At 47.5% G+C, this 17919-nt stretch overlaps 1 protein-coding gene across 2 annotated transcripts; it reads left to right on the forward strand.

Annotated features, from left to right (window-relative positions):
- The first annotated feature begins 6014 nt into the window (after window positions 1–6014).
- On the forward strand, window positions 6015–17256 carry LOC135913314 (protein NLRC3-like). Of its 2 annotated transcripts, none has more exons than XM_065445911.1 (5): window positions 6015–6248; window positions 6352–6579; window positions 8609–8788; window positions 9870–10232; window positions 15402–17256. In XM_065445911.1, the coding sequence occupies exons 3-5, from the start codon at window positions 8618–8620 to the stop codon at window positions 17061–17063; spliced, it is 2196 nt and encodes a 731-aa protein (XP_065301983.1). In that variant the 5' UTR covers window positions 6015–6248; window positions 6352–6579; window positions 8609–8617; the 3' UTR covers window positions 17064–17256. The 2 variants fall into 2 exon arrangements, with proteins under 2 accessions (XP_065301983.1, XP_065301982.1); XM_065445910.2 differs by having other exon boundaries at window positions 6352–6525.
- Window positions 17257–17919: the final 663 nt, after the last annotated feature.

Raw genomic sequence — 17919 nt, forward strand, 5'->3', positions numbered from 1 at the left:
TTATTATTTTCTTTTAGTTTTTCAGTTTACTTTAATTTTTACTTTAAATGATTCGTTCTACATGTTCGCCTTTATCTCTTTTAGCACATTCTTGGGTGTACGTTTCATTCCATGCAGCGTGGTCAATTCTCCGCGCGGGTACGAGCCATGTTTTGAGGCAACAATAACCACAAGAATTCGTAAGTTAATCGGGACAGCAAAGAAAAAAGAAAGTAACAGGGTAATAAAAAAACCAATAAGGATTGAAGGAAAAGCCTTCGTCATAATATACAGACGGCTCCGTCACGGCTGTCTACAGCGCGGGAGCAATGCCAATATAGGGAATTTACCGCAACAGACGCCCTACTTCCACCTACCGGGAAGCTGGAAACGCGCATAGTTGCTTCTCTATCATTAAATAAACATTGTACGCACTATTAGCTTGACAAAACTGCTTGTTGACGCTCACTAAAATGAATTTTACATGTGGCAGCGGTGTAGCTACTGAAGGAATAAAAATGGTGCACTACAACCTGCAAGGAGTGAAAGTGTTGTTGTTGTTGTTGTTGTCCTTAGTGGCCGTGGCACATACCCACAGTGGGGGATTGGCCAAGAATCGGGCGGTTCAATTAGGTGCCTAAAAATAATAATGATAACAAGGGAGTTAACAATTTGGGCGTGTAAGTTTAAAAGTAAACGTTTTGTGTTTGGAGAGAAAAGGAAATAATCAGATCAAAACCGGGTATAAGATAATAATAATAATAACAATAATAATCAATAAAAGATAAGAAATAAAAAAAAGCTATGGTTGGGAGGGAGAACGATCAATCTAACATGGAAATCGATTGGTTTCAATGAGGTAATTTTGGATCGCCAAGCAAACATTTCTGTTGCTGAACCCAACAATGGAGGCTCCAAAAGACAGGATCACAGGCACTGATAAAGTTAAACCAATAGAGCGAAGCGGGATTTCGAGTAGTCGTTTTCTTATAATAGAAAAACGTCTGCAAGACAACAAGAAATGGTCGATTGTCTCCGCTTCGCCACAGAATGAGCATAATGGTGAGGGGACCAGACCAGACCTGTGGAGGTAGAAGTTCAATGCAGGTATACGGCAGCGCAGCTTCGTGATAGACACTTCAATTTTCCGTGTTCGGCAAAAATCTCTGTTCCAAGGGTGCAGGAGATGTCCGTAATCCGCAGAGTTAGTAATTGCGGAGCCTGACACTGACTGTATAATGATACTCCTGCGAAATCTAGCTGCAGTAACATAAGCAGTCAAAGGGCAGCAAGGAAGAATCGGGCCACTTATCGATGCCTTGGCTAGAGAGTCTGCAGTTTCATTAATGATTAGTCCTTTATGGCCAGGCACCCAAATCAAACGCACGCTTCTCAAGTAAGCAGGTACCAATGATTGAAATGTCCTCATCACGCGAGAATCACTAGAAGCAGTAAGGGATGAGCACAGTGATAAAGAATCAGTGACTATCACGGCTGACGTAATTGATGGTCCTAATTTGCGTAATGCCAGCACCACGGCCATGAATTCGGCTAAAAAAATCGGTATGAAATCTGGCAGCCGAAGAGAAAATGTCCAATCGAGAATCGGGGAAAAAATTCCTACACCTGACTTTTCTTCACATTGTGAAGCATCTGTAGCAATTACAACGTTTGTTTGAAGGTTTTTCAGATGATCTTGCAATATACCGTCTAGAATATGGTGTGGAAGTAATTTTGCGTTATTAGGAAAGATGTCATCAAATTGAATATCCGTGGCAACAGCTCTGTCGGTAATAGGAAGAACATCGCATATGCGCACGCCCAAAGAGTCAAGTAATTTTTGGACAAATATAATTTGCGGATTATGTAGTCGCGGCCAGATGACACCGAAAAACAACGCAGGTTGTGAAATAAAGATTATTTGGGGATGGCGCAGTGGTGATTCGTAAATCCTTAAGAACGTCTGCACCGTCAAAAGCCGGAACCTGCACGGAAGTGGCGGAACACGGGATTCTAGATAAAGAATAGAATTTGCAACAAATTTAGGAAGACCTAAACACAGACGTAATGCTTCTCTTTCTAAGAGGATTAGAGGACGGGACATGTAGGCTGGAGCTCCAGAGAAGAGCACGCAACCAAATTCTAGTACAGGACGAACGTACATACGATATATCATTAGGAGTGTATCTCTTCTCAATCCTATTCGACGACTGCTCAGCCTACGCAATATGCCAATTGCACGGGTACCTTTCCCAGTCAAATGATCTATGTGTGAGCGCCAGTTGAGAGAGGTATTATAAGTAATTCCGAGGTATTTAACAGATTCCACCTGTGGTATGTCTTGAAGGTGGTAAGACAATGAAATGTGCACTATGTCACGTATCGGAAATACGAGAACAGCACATTTGCTGGCATTGAGGGTGAAGTGACTAGTATCTAACCACCTCTCCAGATCATAAAGGTAAGTTTGCAGCCGTTGGTATAGCGCGTGGATGTCGTTTGCAGATGCAAAAAACGCAATATCGTCTGCATAAACATAAGTAGTTATTTCTTGATGACAAGGTAATGTGCTCATGAGAATATTAAAAAGTACCGGGGAAAGAACTGAGCCTTGCGGTACGCCTCTCGTTTGTTTGTGTCTAGAAGAAGAAACGCCGCTTGCGTAGCAATAGAATTCTCTTTCACCTAAGAAAGACCGAATCCACGCTACTATATACCCAGGAACACCACAGGAAGTTAACCGATTGATCAATATTGTGTGCTCCACAGTGTCGTATGCTTTAGCGATATCGAGCGTCACTAAGGCAGCGTATTGCCTATGACGTCGAGTGAGTTGGATTCGGCTTTCTAAGTCGACGTGGGCATGCCAGATGGAGCAGCCGGCCCTGAAACCAATCTGACAGGGACTAAGAAGGGAATTATCATTAACAAATTTCATGATGCGACGGTGAAGGAGCCTCTCAATGAATTTTACTACGTTTGATGTAAGCGCAATGGGCCTAATGTTCTCTAATACATACCTTCCTTCTTGTTTCTTAAGCATCAATATTACCTTGGCAAGCTTCCAGTGCAACGGAATCCATGCATATTTAATTGAATAATTCACCAGGTCTAAAAGAACGCTAGGCGATTCCTGTAACAATATTTTTAACATTGCATTTGTGACGCCATCAGGGCCAGGGGCTGAATTCGGTAAACATAGTGAAGTCTCATTTAGTTCAGCTAAGGAAATTGGAGTAAAGTCATCCCAAGGACCTAATGTAGAATGAATAGCCGGAAGCCTGGCCGTAAATCGATTTTCTAAGCCTTCGGCAATCCCTTCTAGGGAGGCGCTCAGTTCCTGCGGGGTCAAAACAATTGAATCTAATGTTAAGGGTGTTGGTAGCACCTTTCTAGCTCGAAGGAATGAAAATAAAGCACGCTTATTTTTTGAATTAGATAGATAATCGTAATGTCTAATATCGTATTCCTCTTTGGCTCGATTAACAGTACGCTTAAATACACCAGAATAAAACTGATAATTTTTCCAATTGGTCGGGCACTGATTATGCAGAAGCGTTTTCCAAGCGGCCTTTCTTTTTCTATAGTCCCGCGTACACTCATTATTCCACCAACGACAAGCGGTGCCTTTAGCCGAAGGGATGACAAATTCAGCTTGCTTCCGGGAATCCTCTAGAATTGAGCAAATGGTTGAAGCGATTTCCTTATCATTGGCATTGGCAAGTTTCGAAACGGCAGAACGCCAGAAAGTCTTAAATTTCGTATGGTCCATAAATGTGCATGCCTTGTAATCTAAAGATGTTATTTGACAATTGATTTCAAATGACACAGGAAGATGATCGCTGTTGGTTGCTGATTCAACCGCTACCCACGACAACACCTTGATGCCAGCGCTACAAAATGTCAAATCTAACACTGAACGGAAGGGTCCTCTAACAAACGTTACTTGTCCTGTGTTCTGACATGAAAGGTGACTATCAATAGACCACTCCCAAAGTCGCTTACCACACAAATCTGTTTTTTGTCCCCACGACACGTGATGTGAATTAAAATCCCCTACAAACAAAATTTCTTTTCTACATGCAGCCACAGCCCGATCAAGTTGACGCGTACATTGCACACCGATGGGGAAATAAGCATTTATAATTGAAAATGGATGGTATCCTGGGAGACATAAATCTATGGCCAAAATTTCACAGTCGCAGTCCATGATTTGAAAAGAAATTTTTGCCTTGTGACAAATTTTACTGGAAACAAGTATCATTAATCCTCCACCTCGCGAGTCTCTATCTAATCGGAAGGACCGAAAACCTTTTAAATGAAAATTTTTCTCTGGTGAAAGCCACGTTTCTTGAAGAAGTAAGATATCGGGATTGAATTGAATAGATAGGCAAGATAAATCTGTTGAAGCTGAAAATATAGAACGACAGTTCCACTGCAGCACTTTCAACTGTCCAATGGTGTTGAACGCACAGCAGCGGCAACTGCCGCCTTTAGAATACTTTCTGTAAGCACAGGAGTTGGTTGACTCTTTTTCGATTTTGGTTTCATAGTTTTTGAAATTGGGGACCCCATACGTTTGGGAGCTCGAGTGTCAAGTTCCATGTCTGTGACAATGACAGTGTCTGAATAAGAGGGCTCATCCTCGCGTGTTCGGACTAGCGCAGTAGTGTCTGTGGAATATTCTTCAACTATGGAAGGCGTCTCTACCGCGTTGCTAGGCGTTCGAGGTGTGGCGTTAGATACTGGGCACTGCATTGGTGTCCTAGTTGGCTGCATTATTTGCATCATGTGACTGGAAATGATTTGCGCTAAGCAGTCAGAGAGACTGGATATCAATTTATCCATCGCTTTAGCCATTGCTTTTTCCACAGCAGAGTCAATTGTTTCTGAGAGGTTAAGATCCATGCTCGGAGCGTTGCGCGCTGTAACACCAGAGTATCCGAAGGCCCTGTCTTTGATAACTGAAATTGCATCTCTTCGGGAGCAACGACGGCGGTCGATTATTTCAAGAATTTGTATTTCTTGAGCGCGAGCTGAGCAGTTCGAATAGTCTGCTGGGTGTTCTCCCCCACAGAGGCAGCACTTTTGAGATTGAGTAGAGCATTCACTTGAAGAATGGCCATCCCCACAGGTGCGGCAACGCAAGCTAGACTTACATCCTCCTGCACTGTGCCCAAATCTCCAACAATTCTTACACTGGATTGGACGTGACGCAAGCGGCTCTACACGGAACACAAGAGGCCACACCTTTATTTCAGATGGACATGATGTGCCCACAAACGTTGCAATAACAGATTCTGTCGGAACCCTCTCGTTATTGGCCAGTCGATTGCAACGGTAGATGGCAATGACGCCTGCTGCGGATAGCTTGTCCAGGGTTTCAGTAGGACTTAATCGGGAGTCTACGCCCCGTACAAGACCCTTGGTGCACGCAAGGTGAGGCGGAATAAAAGCACTCACCGGGGTGGAAGCGAATGAAGTGCATTTCAAGAGGTCTTCTACACAGGTCTGGTCGGGTGAACGACACACTATACCTCCCCGTCCGAACGCTCGTACATCAGTGATGGTCTGGAAGTGGTTAGACGTGGCCTTGAGTGCCTTCTGTACAGCCTGAGGATTCGTGATCCTGATGGAGCCTCCATTGGTAGGCACAAGCGCCACAGGTATGGTGCTGACGCCACTGCGAAAAAATAATTCTATGGGCAATTCATTAGGTGGCAGGGATGCTGACCAGGCGGATCGCGCCTGGCCAGGAGAACTGGTCGACATCAGCTCAAGACGGCTGACGCAAGGAATGCCAATCAACCAGGAACTAAAATACGCTTATTGAGACACCTTAAACCACCCGATACTCAGCCAAAACACCACTGCAGGTCAACGAAACGGTCGCTCTGTCGAGGCAAGCAGGAACCAGGGACAACCAGGGACGTCCGAAGGTAGATGTGGAACGTCACGGCGCCATCTTCCGTCGAACGCAGGCTTCAGTGACGCTTCAGATGTTCTGCGTGTTATCTTACCTCGAGATGTTGTCCGTATTTGGTCACGTATGCAAGTGACCGCCAGTCTTGCTTCGCAGGTTTTTTCACGCACGCTTTCTTCGCAGCACTAAATAGATGAATAAATGACGTCTACTACCCTGTTTACACGACGACGAACAAAAAAAAGGAGGCGTAAAGCACCGCGCGGCGAAAGAACAGCCAAAACTACACAAATATGAAATCGGCTTGTTTCAGCTCGCGAGCGCCTCTTCATATGGCTCCACATTGGTGACGTTATTTTTATTCCATATTCGATGAATGTTTATTCAGCACAAATATTAGAACTGGACGTAGGCAACATCGTCTTTTACTTCTGTTCTTTTTTTTTCAGCGAAATTGGCGTGCCTGGTGTTGAGGGCGAAATGCAATTCACTACTGCGGCGCCATCACTGGCAGGGACGGCAAACCGTTCCTGGAACAGGGAGCCTGCCGCAGATATTTAGCACTGCTTTCTGCGTGCGGTGACGTGCCGTGCTCCGCCCCCGGCTCCCGACGCCGCTAAAACGTAAGTGTCGTCAGTCGCTACGACGCCTCCTGCCTTGGCGTTCACATTCCTACGGTGGGTTATACAGTTCCGCTACCCGAAGCCCCTTGTATCCAGCTGAAAGGAACCAACCTTGTTCTATGCGGCAGGATGGGGGACCCCGAGGACTGGCATATCTTAGAAGTAACTTCGAAATCGACCGCGACCTGTCTGCCATGAGGGATACGATTCTGTGTCCGATTCCGTATAATGAGTGTCGCTTCGACTTGTAATGCGCCGAGTACTATCTAGGCCAGTCGAAACGTGAACACATCAGCCGTCGCGGCGAAGTGGCTTTGGCGTTGAGCAGCTAAGCACGAGGCCGCGAGTTCGAATTCCGGTCGCGGCGGACACATTTCTGTGGGGCGAACTGCGAAAACGCCCCCGTGCCGTGCATTGGGTGCATGTCGAAGAACCCCAGGTGGTCGAAATTAATCCGGAGTCCCCCAGTACGACGTGCTTCAGAATCATATCGTCGTTTTGGCAAGTGAAACCCTAGATTGTAATCTTTTTTTTTTTAATGCGAACTGTGGGGCGCGCGCCTACCCGCCGCACTGTGGCCCGGTGGCTATAGCGTCGCCCTGCTGTGTTCGAGGTGACACCTCCAATGCCGACCACGGCCTGCTGCGCGGGCGAAATGCAAGAAGGCCCGTGTACCTATTTAGGTGCACGTCGAATAACCCCAGTTCGTCGAAGTTAATCCAGAGTCTTCCACTGCGACTTGACTCGTAATCAGATCGTGATTTTGCTACGTAAAACCCCAGAATTTATCTTATTCTTCATCGCGCGCCGTCGGCCAGTCGTCCTCGTCCTTATGTGCGCGTGGTTTTCACGCAGAGTGCGGGTCCATAGTCACCTTACTTCTGAAACGTCCATGTGTGGGCTGCGGTCAAGAGAGCATGGTTAGGTCAAGGGTAGGTCTTTGTACACTTTCGGAAGTTTAGGCTAGACTTACAGATGGCCAGCTTAGAGGGCTTCTTCATATCAACTCTTGACCGCAACCCAAATATGGGCAGCGTTCCAGTGACAATACACTTGGTTCGTACTGTCATCCTTGTCTGGTGTGTCTTACCCTGACTGTTACTTGTACTCAGCGCAGTTAAAAAATAAACGAAAACCAACCCCGCCAATTTTACGCTATACTCAGTGTCGTTTCAGCTGTTAACTTTTGAAAGTAATCTGCGGCGTTCAAATACGACATTGACGCTTCGATGACTAGCCGCACCTTAGCCTGAAACGAGGGTGGAACGCACTAGAGCCTTCAAGCCGAGATTTCAGACTGAACAACAACAGGTGGGCGATATTAAGCCGGATTCGTGAATTACGACGTGACTGACACACGCAGTAACTTTGAGACGCTGAAACTAATCGGCCAGATAATTTTACGCTTCTGCTGTCCGAAAGTAGCTCGAGGAAATGTACCATGTCATACCTGTCTGAACACGAGAAGCTTGCAACTCGTTTGGCGTCTATGGCTGTGACCATGTCTATGGCCGAAACAGCAATCGCTGTCTGTCTACAGAGACGACATGAACTGCTTCTCATGCTGATTTACTGAACTCATTTGCGTGTTTTGCCTGTACGTCTTAACCGTGGAACTCTTCTGCCAGCATGTGCACTCTGTCCTTCGCGGTCAAGGTGACCTCTTATAGCCACCCAGCCATGGCACTGACAGTCCTTGAAGCGACAAGGCTGGTGTGACCACTCTGATGCACGATGCCATGTCGGAGGTAGCTACACTAAATGTTTACATTAATGCTTCTTATTTTGGCGTTTGTTAAGTTCATTTGGAAATCGTGTAATACAGTGTGCTTTCACTTTATATTTCGAGATGCGCAAGTTTTTGTCCGATTTTGTTTCGAACGCTAACGCCACTCTTCCCATAGCGCGTTCAGAAGGAAACACTGAAATGAGATCATTGGTGCCATGTGTCTGCTGCGCTACACCTGTTAAAGTCTTTCATCTTGGTAAACGGTCGCTTGCGTAAAATAGTTTGTGTGTGCTCGCGTGACAGAAATATTGTGCTCGAGCCACTACGTTTCTTTAACAACTCTGGCGCTTCCAGGCCCTGGATATGGAGGCATACAGGTTCATGCAGTTTGCCGAAGAGCAGTTCGGGGACGACGTGGAGTTGCTCGAGAGGACAGCCGATGTCACCCGCGATGCGTTTCAGTTGCCTTCACTGCTCGACCCGTGCACACAACAAAACGAAGGAGGTTGCCGCTGCTGGATGGTGACGCAAGCGGTAACTCATTCTGTCACTTCAACCACGTCCACACAAAGTGACGCGACCGTATCGCACACGGCACACACCAGCTCCATTGCAGCGGTTTACTGCTTGCACTATATGTCGAGGTCACAGGATTGGGGCTGGTCACGGCGTTTCCAGCCGATAAGGCACTGGATGACATTCGTCCCTTCGTTGTCTGCGCAGGTCGTCGACAAAAGGCATTTTCCACTCGTATAAAGCATGTGTTAGCAGGACAAGCTGCTACTGTGCAATACAGCTTCTGGAGTAGCTAATGGGGCAAGGGAAGCAAGACAGTAGGGATAACTGTGCATGTGGTATATATAATATAGAGGGCTTGCCAACTTTGATGCATGAAGATTTAAGAAATGTGCAAATGTCACGTAGCTGGACAGAACAGTGGTAATGCTATTTGCCGTCGCTTGGAGACACCCTGATTATTTTGGGGATTCCGCCTAATTCCATATTTAGTCTTAATTGATTTACTTCTCAAACATTATAATTAGATGAAAAGTGTCAATGAAATAAGTGTAGAGTAACATGAAAAACTCCCCATACAGCTTTCCGTTGCTTGGTACGTGCTTAGTGTTTTTCCGAGCATGAAGGAAGCCCGCGAATACACGCAAAGTGACTCGAGCGGCCAGTCGAGCGGTAATTTTGCGTGTATTCGCGGGCTTCTTTATTGTTCGCAAATACACTTTTATGTAGCACGTATTGAGCAATGGAAAGCAGTACCGGTATTTTTTCATGCTACACTACAATTGTTTCATTGACACTTCTCATCTAATTATATTTTAGAAGTTGATCAATCGATTAAGACCAATTATGCATTTATGTGGAATGCCAAAAATAATCGGAGCGCCCCAAGAGGCGGCAAAAACCGTTACTTCGGTTCTATTCAGCCACGTGATCTTTAACACATTTTAAAATCTCGGTGCGCGATAGTTGGGACATCCTGTATAGCTAAAGTCTTCTATACATGGGGCCGACACACCTTGTTCGAGCCGTGAAGCGAACCAGCTCACTTTGTTTGTGTAAGCAGTTCTTACAAACTTCGTTGACGTTTCGCGCGATGCAGGAGGAGTTGAACATGTTGCTGAACCCGTTCGGCATGGAGTTCAACGAACTGCCGGAAGGCCGCCTGGACTTCGCGATGGCCCACAACGATCCCGTGGCTCCCGACGACCCCAAAGCGGTGGTCCTCTTCTTGTTCACGCTGTGGTTCCTGCGCGAGCACCGCTGTTTCTCCGGCGTCAGCCTGGACGTGTCGGTGCTGCAGCGCTTCCGGCCGGTGCAGTTCCTGCGGCACGTCGCGTTGGCCAAGCGGGTCGCCACGGTCCACCTGGTCGGCGTCGAGGGCATCGAGCTCCCGTTCGACGTGTGCCCCCTGCTTGCGGCGCTCGAGCAAACGGAGCTGCTGACGCACGTCACCCTCGACAGGGTGAGTTCCTTGAAGGCTCGTCTCTTCCAGGCATCATCGGGAAGGTGCCGATAGTTGAGTCCTCTTTACGTGGCCCAGTGTTGTGAGGGGCCTCACAAGGGAACCGCTGTGCTTGGTCAGTGGCAGTGGCGGTCTGGTGCTGAGCAAAGAGCTTGCTGCACGGTTTGATTCCCAACCTTCCTTAGAATTCGATACTCGCTTTCTCTTCTTCGTCTAATTCTGACTGACGCTCTTCATTCTTGACCAGCTGTGAGGACGATCGTTTATGACGATCAGACAGGCAAGCCCGTCGACCGAGTGGTAAGGTCAGACCAGAGTCCAAAAAGCATTAAGGGTTCTGGTGACTTATGGATCGCTTGTCTGGCTGGCTGCGCCGCGGGCATCAATACAGCCAGTTTTACTAAACGACTCGTGCTATACGTGTCTTGTAACCCTTAGGATGAGTGCCTATGACGTCGCGCCGCTGATCATGAGGTCGCGGGTTCAAATCGCGACTGCGGCGGCCGCATTTCGACGGGTGTGGAATGCAGAAACGTTGGTCTACCCAGCTCTGGGTGCACGTTAAATACCCTCAGGTTGTCAAACATAATACCGAGCCACCGCCTACTACGGCGTCCGTCATAGCGCGTGTTCCGTTCTGCTTCGGCTGCCATTTATTGTCGTTTTTTTAACCTTTAAACCGGTGTTTTTCGGTGTCTCATTTCAGTGTCGGAGTGTAATCGCCGTTTATTGGGGCCTGTGTTGTAAATGGACGGTATAATTACTGTAGAAAATATTACGCACATGCAATGAAACAACTTTATTAAACACTTCCCAAAAACTATATACATAAATAATGAACGAACAAGTGAAAACAACCAATGAAAGGTCTTATGCTGTTTGGCCCGAATGTTTGAATTTCTTTAGCGTGCGGCAATTTGACTGCTACGCCAGCAGTTATATTTCTTTTGAGGCTGAGGCGAGCTTGCGACTCGCTTCAATTGTAGCGCCAGCGGGTCATTAAACTATAGGAGCGGCGTGCGTCTCAATGTGAACATAGTTTGGCTGTTACTGACGGTTATTGTTCTAGCAGGTTCCTTAGGAAGCTGTGCAATTAGGATCTAAATAAGTGAGTGTCTCAAAGGCATCAAAATAAACTGCAGTTTTATTCGTATGGAATAACGCAGCCAATATCATTGACCAAACAAAACATGTTTCAATGGATGAAAAGCACTATGTCCAGCACACAATCATAAAGCTTGGTCGTAATGCATAGCAACGTGTGCGAAACCTTTTCACGGAATCTTTCGCAATTCCGTGCGACATCACGTATTCATATCCAACAGTTATCGGAGAATATTGTACCACATTGTCATTTAGAAAACATTCCACTTACTAATTTTGCTGTCCGTTGGACACTCGGAGCCTTTTTTTACGGAGACTGAACGAGCATAGCGCGACATTTCTTCCTGGAAGAGTTCCGAATTTATCGTGATGACGACACACAGTGCGTTGGATGCCGAAGCGTGAACTTGCGAGATAAAACACCTGCACTCAAACCGTTCGCCTACGAATGCCGTGCGCTGGGTCACGCAAAGCTTGAAGTGAAGCGCACGCTACACTTTGAACAAACACGCAATAAAAAAATTCGGATGAAACCGCCGCGTTCAAATGAGCAGCGCCTTTCGCACGACATATGTGGTTTCCATAGTGTTGCCAAGTCTTTCGCCAGAATCACTGGTTGATAGGAGTCGCCGAGAGCGAAGCAATAAATTGTGAAGTAGAAAAAAAAGTTACCATTTGTTGTTTTGCTACAGCAAAAATATTTGAACCAGAAATTTACTCGTAAGACAGTATTCTGATTAAAAGCTTTCGAACCTTTTCTTCACATAGGTTTTCTAGTTTCAGTGTTTGCCCTTCTCTCTCACCAAGTGGTGCTTCAATCGTGCACCACTGATATCTTTGGCGATATGTTTTGGCACACTTTTCGTTCCAAGCTTTGCGACCTATTAGATGGACCTTGCCGGCCATTCCTTGCTGTGCGCTCATCAAGCGCTGTCAAGGCAAACATTACCAGATCGAACTTAATTTATACAGTGAATATTCTACAAATGTCCTACATAAAAAAATTTTTTACAGAGAAGCTGTCTATGGCTAGGATCTGGCGGATCGCGTCCGCGAGTAGAACAATTTTCCATACGTGGGCCTATCCCGAAGATAGTGCAATGCCGGGCCGACCCGGGAGTTTGTCTACACACGGACACGGTCCTGGGGTAACTAGCCCTTAACAGTTTCGCTTTAAAAAAAAAAAAAGCCTTTGCACATATATGCCAATCTGAGCAAACGGACTACATCACAGGCAGCGAAGCTGTGTAAATGACTTCTCAAATCCTTCAGAAGTAATATGTGGGTCCGCTTGTTGAATCACGGCCTCGCTGTAACTGAGCAGCGCGTTTAAGCGCCGTCGTCACTGTGAAGAAAAAGGAATAGTCTGACTGTTACGATACTCCTTAATGCGAATTTTAAGCACAGCTGTATAGGTGTTTTAAATTCGTGGTACACTGCGGCAAAGAATTTGGTTATGATCGACAGGGTGCTCTAGCGGCGCGGTGCTCGGCACACCGTTTAGCAGCAGCGGCAGACGAAGCATTTCCACCGGTTGCGTCACTCGTTGTTCAGTAAGAAAGCGTGAAGAGAACGCGAGGATCCTCTAGCTGCGGCGGTGGCGCAGGCGGTAGTAGCGCATGCGCAGTGGATCCGAAGCCCACGCCAGCGCTTTGTTTCCGCGCTGGCCGCATGCCTGATTGCCGCCGGCACCCCGCTTTCATCCTCACCGTTTCGTGATACCTTCCTTCGCTTTCCCAGAGACAGTTACTGCGCTGCACTTTACTCCAACCTTTCCTTCCCATCAAGAATCTCCTTCTCTCTCTCCCTCTCCTGGTGTCGCTGCACCTTCCTCTCCGCTTTCCTCCTCGGGCCTTTTTGCTCTCGCCGATTTGTTTCATTTCCCGCTGCGCCCCCTGTTCGCTCATCTTTCGCTGTGCTCGTTCATCATCATCATCGGCCTGGTTACGCCCACTGCAGGGCAAAGGTCTCTCCCATACTTCTCCAACAACCCCGGTCATGTACTAATTGTGGCCATGTCGTCCTTGCAAACTTCTTAATCTCATCCGCCCACCTAACTTTCTGCCGCCCCCTGCTACGCTTCCCTTCGGTTATCTTCCCTCCTCATTACATGTCCAGCCCATGCCCATTTCTTTTTCTTGATTTCAACTAAGATGTCATTAACTCGCATTTGTTCCCTCACCAAATCTGCTCTTTTCTTATCCCTTAACGTTACACCGACCGTTCTTCTTCCCATAGCTCGTTGCGTCGTCCTCAATTTATTTAGAACCCTTTTCGTAAGCCTCCAGGTTTCTGCGCCGTAGGTGAGTACTGGTAAGACACAGCTATTATACACTTTTCACTTGAGGGATAATGGCAACCTGCCATTATCATAATGGCACATAATGGCAACCTGCAGGTTGCCATTATGTGCTCGTTCGTTCGGTTACAAGTGAGGCCGACACTCGCCGCCGGAGCGGGCGCCTAAGAGGCGCGCTCTATAGAGTGCACATATACTCCTTAGGCTGCACCCATCGTATTCTTCATCCCAGTAGAGCAAATAAAAAGCATTTCTAAGGTATTCCTTTCCCATGTAGAAGACTAGACTAGGTGAAATCACGTGGCAAGGTGCTTAGGCGAAAGCAAATTCGCATTTAGTTTTTGACAGGCCAGCCAAGTAATAATGCTTAGCGTTATCTAGAACAATGAAGCCCATAAAATGCAATGTTGCCGAGAAATTTGAGAAAAAGCAAAGCAGCGGGAAGTCCGAACTTTCATTTAAGTATTTCAAAAAGAAAAGGCGCAGGTCACTGTATACACATCGCATAAATAAACAAGGACTTAAGTTTAAGAAACGAAATAAAAATTAACCGTGTTTGTATCGCTGTTCGAACGCCGATAATTTTTTAGAAACAACCTCGTTACGCATTTAAATGCCCGTATGAGCTACGAGTAATGGCGAAGGCTTATCTGAGATTATTGAGAGTAATCACATCTTTCCTCTCCCTCTGACTGGCAACACTCTCTGGGGGGACAGGCATGGCTTCCGTAAGTTGAGCTCATGCTCTCGGAGGGCACCAAAAGAATGCCTTCCTCGCATGACACACACAGGGGTGTCACCATGCATCCTTGGTGCCTCGCTGCGTTACAGAGCGGCCGCTACGACAGGTGGCTTCCGCGTAACCCTGTCGCAGCCACGCAAAAAAAGAAAAAGAAACTGTTGGAGCCGCTCATCACTCATAAAAAAATACCAATTTCTTACAGTACACCAAAAAGGCCTGTGTGTAATTAATACGAAACGCGGCAGTGGCGGCCGCATTTCCATGGGAGCGAAATGCAAAGACGTTCGTGCACCTAGATAAGTGCTTGTCAAGGAAGCCCCACTTGGTCAAAATTATCCCGTAGCCGTCCACTACGGCGTGCCTCATATCAGATTGTCGTTTTGACCCGTAAGACTAAGGAGTTTACCATTAATGAAGCCGAAAGACGACAGAACAAAAAAGCGATGAACCGATGTTAAATATACGGTAAGGTTCACGCTTGCAGTTATCGAAACGTGATCAATCATTGCGACGCCTCAGTTCGCTATATTGTAGTAATCCCGACATTGTTTGCCATGATTCCTAGTCGTTTTTAATTTAGGGTGTATGAAAGGTGAAAAGAACGTGCGGCTGCACTGGTTCCTTCATACTTGCAGATTTTGACAAGGGCACATTTCAAGCCAACATGAGAGCTTAGCGCAGGTCTGAAAGCGTAGGAGTCATAGCATAAAACATAACATGCTGGTTGATTATGCGTAAGCTGCATTATCCTCAAACCCTATTTTCCTAAGCGCCAGATAAAGCAAAGTCAGGAATCGTTCTGGCGTTTGTCGGGAAAATCTGTTAACCGGTAGATCATGCACCATCTGTCTTTGACGTGGAACGAAAGCTAGGGAAACGAATCTTTCGTTGTTCTTGTTTGCTTAATAAGTAAATGCATAAATAACGGGTATACAAGGACCACGAAAGTGCCATTTTGTCACGTGTAGCAACTCGTGACATTTTTTTTTTCTTTTGCGTAACTTCGATTGCATTTGAACTGCAGGTAACACTGATGGAAGCTGAGGGCAACTGTCTTTCTTCCGTCGTCATTGCCAATCCCGCACTCCAGCGTTTGGCCCTTCGGAACGTGACCATGAAAGACTCCGCCTTGGCCAGACTCGCGCAGGAGTTCAAGGAGCACCGCAGACCGCGAGAGTTTGAGTTGCGAGGAAGAGTCCGTAACAGTGCGGCGCGCGCTGTTACGGTCTCGAGGCTTTTGGACACCTCCTTGCAAATTCTCCGCTTAGAAATCACGTGTGACCTCTCCCAGCTGTTCGAGAAACTCAAGGACAACGCGCAGCTGGTGGAGCTCGAGCTAGGGCGCTGTTGCCCGGTCGGCGTCTATCTGGACGCACTGGCTTCTGCACTGGCCCAAAACATGACGCTGCGACTCCTCACTCTGAGCCTCGACATGACATGGATGTCGCACAGAAGTTCCTCCTGGAGGCACCTGGGAGCCCTGCTTGAGAACAGCCGCTGGCTGGAAACTTTGTGCCTCCGTGATTCGGGTCTTGGAATGGGCGCTGTGCTCCCGTTAAGCGAGGCCATGGAACGCAACGAGAATCTCCAGACGCTGAACCTGAAGCGTTGTGGGTTCACCTGCGCCGACGCCCTCCTCTTTCTGCGGGCCCTTTCACGAAACGCATCCTCTTGTATGAAGGTGAAACTAGGTGTCCTAACGGGACAGGAGGGCGAACAGATCGAGCTTCTCCGAGAGATCCCGACTAGTGGACTGGAGGATCGCGTTCACTGGGTTTTCACGTCCTCTCGGGCAGAGACGATCACCTTGGCTTTGCAAAAGGGCATAGTGTTTCCTCACCTTGAGTTCCACTGCCCAGCCACGGGAAAAGTTGGGAATGTGTTCCGGGGTTTTATGAATATCCAGGACCGGCTGACGACTCTGTACCTCGAGGGATTCCACTTCTGCAACCACAGAAACGCCAGACAGCTTGCGCGGTTCTTAAGAGAAAGTGTATTTCTCCGGAAACTCGAGCTGGGCGTGGTTGCCACCGCCGGTACCGGCTTGCTGCTTCTTCAAGGACTGGAGCGCTCCAAATCCATCGTGTCACTGAAACTGATTGTGACCTGCTCGCAAGAAGCCACGGCGCGAGGGTTCGAAAGCTTTTTGCGGAGGAACACGAGTGTTGTAAAGCTGACCATCGTCAAGGAAGAGAAAACACAGGATGCAGCCCTGGTGCGCCGTCTCCGACGTGGCCTAATGAAAAACTACAGTCTGCACGAGCTAAGGCTCTTTTGCTGCCACGGAAAAGTGCAATTGCACGACTCGGCGATTTCACGGTCGCTGCATATCAATAGCATTGCGGCGGCGTGCGCCGCCAAATTAGTGGCGGACAAGGAGCTCACGAGGGCGACCATGTTGGCGTTGACGCTGATCATGGATTGTGACGCGGGCCCGGACATCCTTTGCAAGGGCATGGACTGCGAGAAAGGCGTTTTCGTAGCGAAGCTGAAGGACGCCCTCAGGACAGCCGAGGACGAGCTGTTCGGCCTCGCCTGCCTCTACAAGTCAGCGGCAGTAAGTGACGGACCGGGAGCCAGTTGCGGCCAATTCTCAGCCCTCAATGACGCAGTTCGCGCAGAAATACAGAAGTGTTTGCACAGCATGTGTGTTCCGATTGACATGTCACCCTTCGGCCATTATTGATGCACCGGCACCCTTTTAGTTCATCGAGCACATTGCACTGAATACTGTTCTGAAACGCAGTGACCCTCATGATATTTTTTACTTTGCATCATTGTGCTTGCTATCATAAGTTCATTGTCTTTAGCGATTTTATGACGCGTTTTAAAATGACATTGCGCATTTCAAATTGTCAATAAAGAAACCATGTCACATATGTCAGAGTGTATATACGTAACAGAGAACACGGTAGCGAGGAAAGGCGACGCGAGAAACACGTTAGGACCTTGTCACCGTGTCGTCACATTGCCCTGTGTAGCTCCCTGGGCGTCGTCACAGTACTCTCTCGACTGCTGCAATTATCCGTCAGATCCCCGCAAAAGCATTGCAGGAGCTACAGCGCCTACCCTTGGACTAACGCGTTACAATCCGGAGGCGAGGTAGCTAGAATGGTAGAGAGGAAGTAGCGAGAGAAGGCAGCGAATAGGTGCAAGCGGCATTAGAGCACGGCAGTGTCTATACGACACTACGGAAGCGGCCACCTGTAAAATAATTCTCTATCCGCCGCAGTAGCTTTGTGGCTATGGTGCTTCTAGAGGTCTCGGGTTCGATACCGACCACGTCAGCCGTATTTCGATGGAGGTGAAATGCACAAATGCTCGTGTACTTCGATTTAGCAGAAAAAGAATCCCAGGTGGACAATCATTCCCGAGTCCCAATTACCTCGTGCGTCATACGCAGATTGTGGATTTGAAACGTAAAGCCTTATATATATTTACGCGAGTTTAATACTGTCACGACGCGATGTGCCGTGTGAGCAATCGCAGTGCTAATTTTCGGAGGCTACAAATAATGGCGCACAATAATGCCTAAGCAAACA

The sequence above is a fragment of the Dermacentor albipictus genome, chromosome 6 (assembly GCF_038994185.2).
Source record: "Dermacentor albipictus isolate Rhodes 1998 colony chromosome 6, USDA_Dalb.pri_finalv2, whole genome shotgun sequence".
NCBI classification, from domain to species: Eukaryota; Metazoa; Arthropoda; class Arachnida; order Ixodida; family Ixodidae; genus Dermacentor; species Dermacentor albipictus.

What these genes read in the sequence shown, in the direction of transcription:
- LOC135913314 (XM_065445911.1), top strand. Translation starts at nt 8,618, where the DNA reads ATGGAGGCATACAGGTTCATGCAGTTTGCCGAAGAGCAGTTCGGGGAC. An exon ending in GCTGGATGGTGACGCAAGCG is followed by an intron (nt 8,789 to 9,869) that starts GTAACTCATTCT and finishes CGCGCGATGCAG; the next exon opens with GAGGAGTTGAACATGTTGCT. An exon ending in CGCACGTCACCCTCGACAGG is followed by an intron (nt 10,233 to 15,401) that starts GTGAGTTCCTTG and finishes TTTGAACTGCAG; the next exon opens with GTAACACTGATGGAAGCTGA.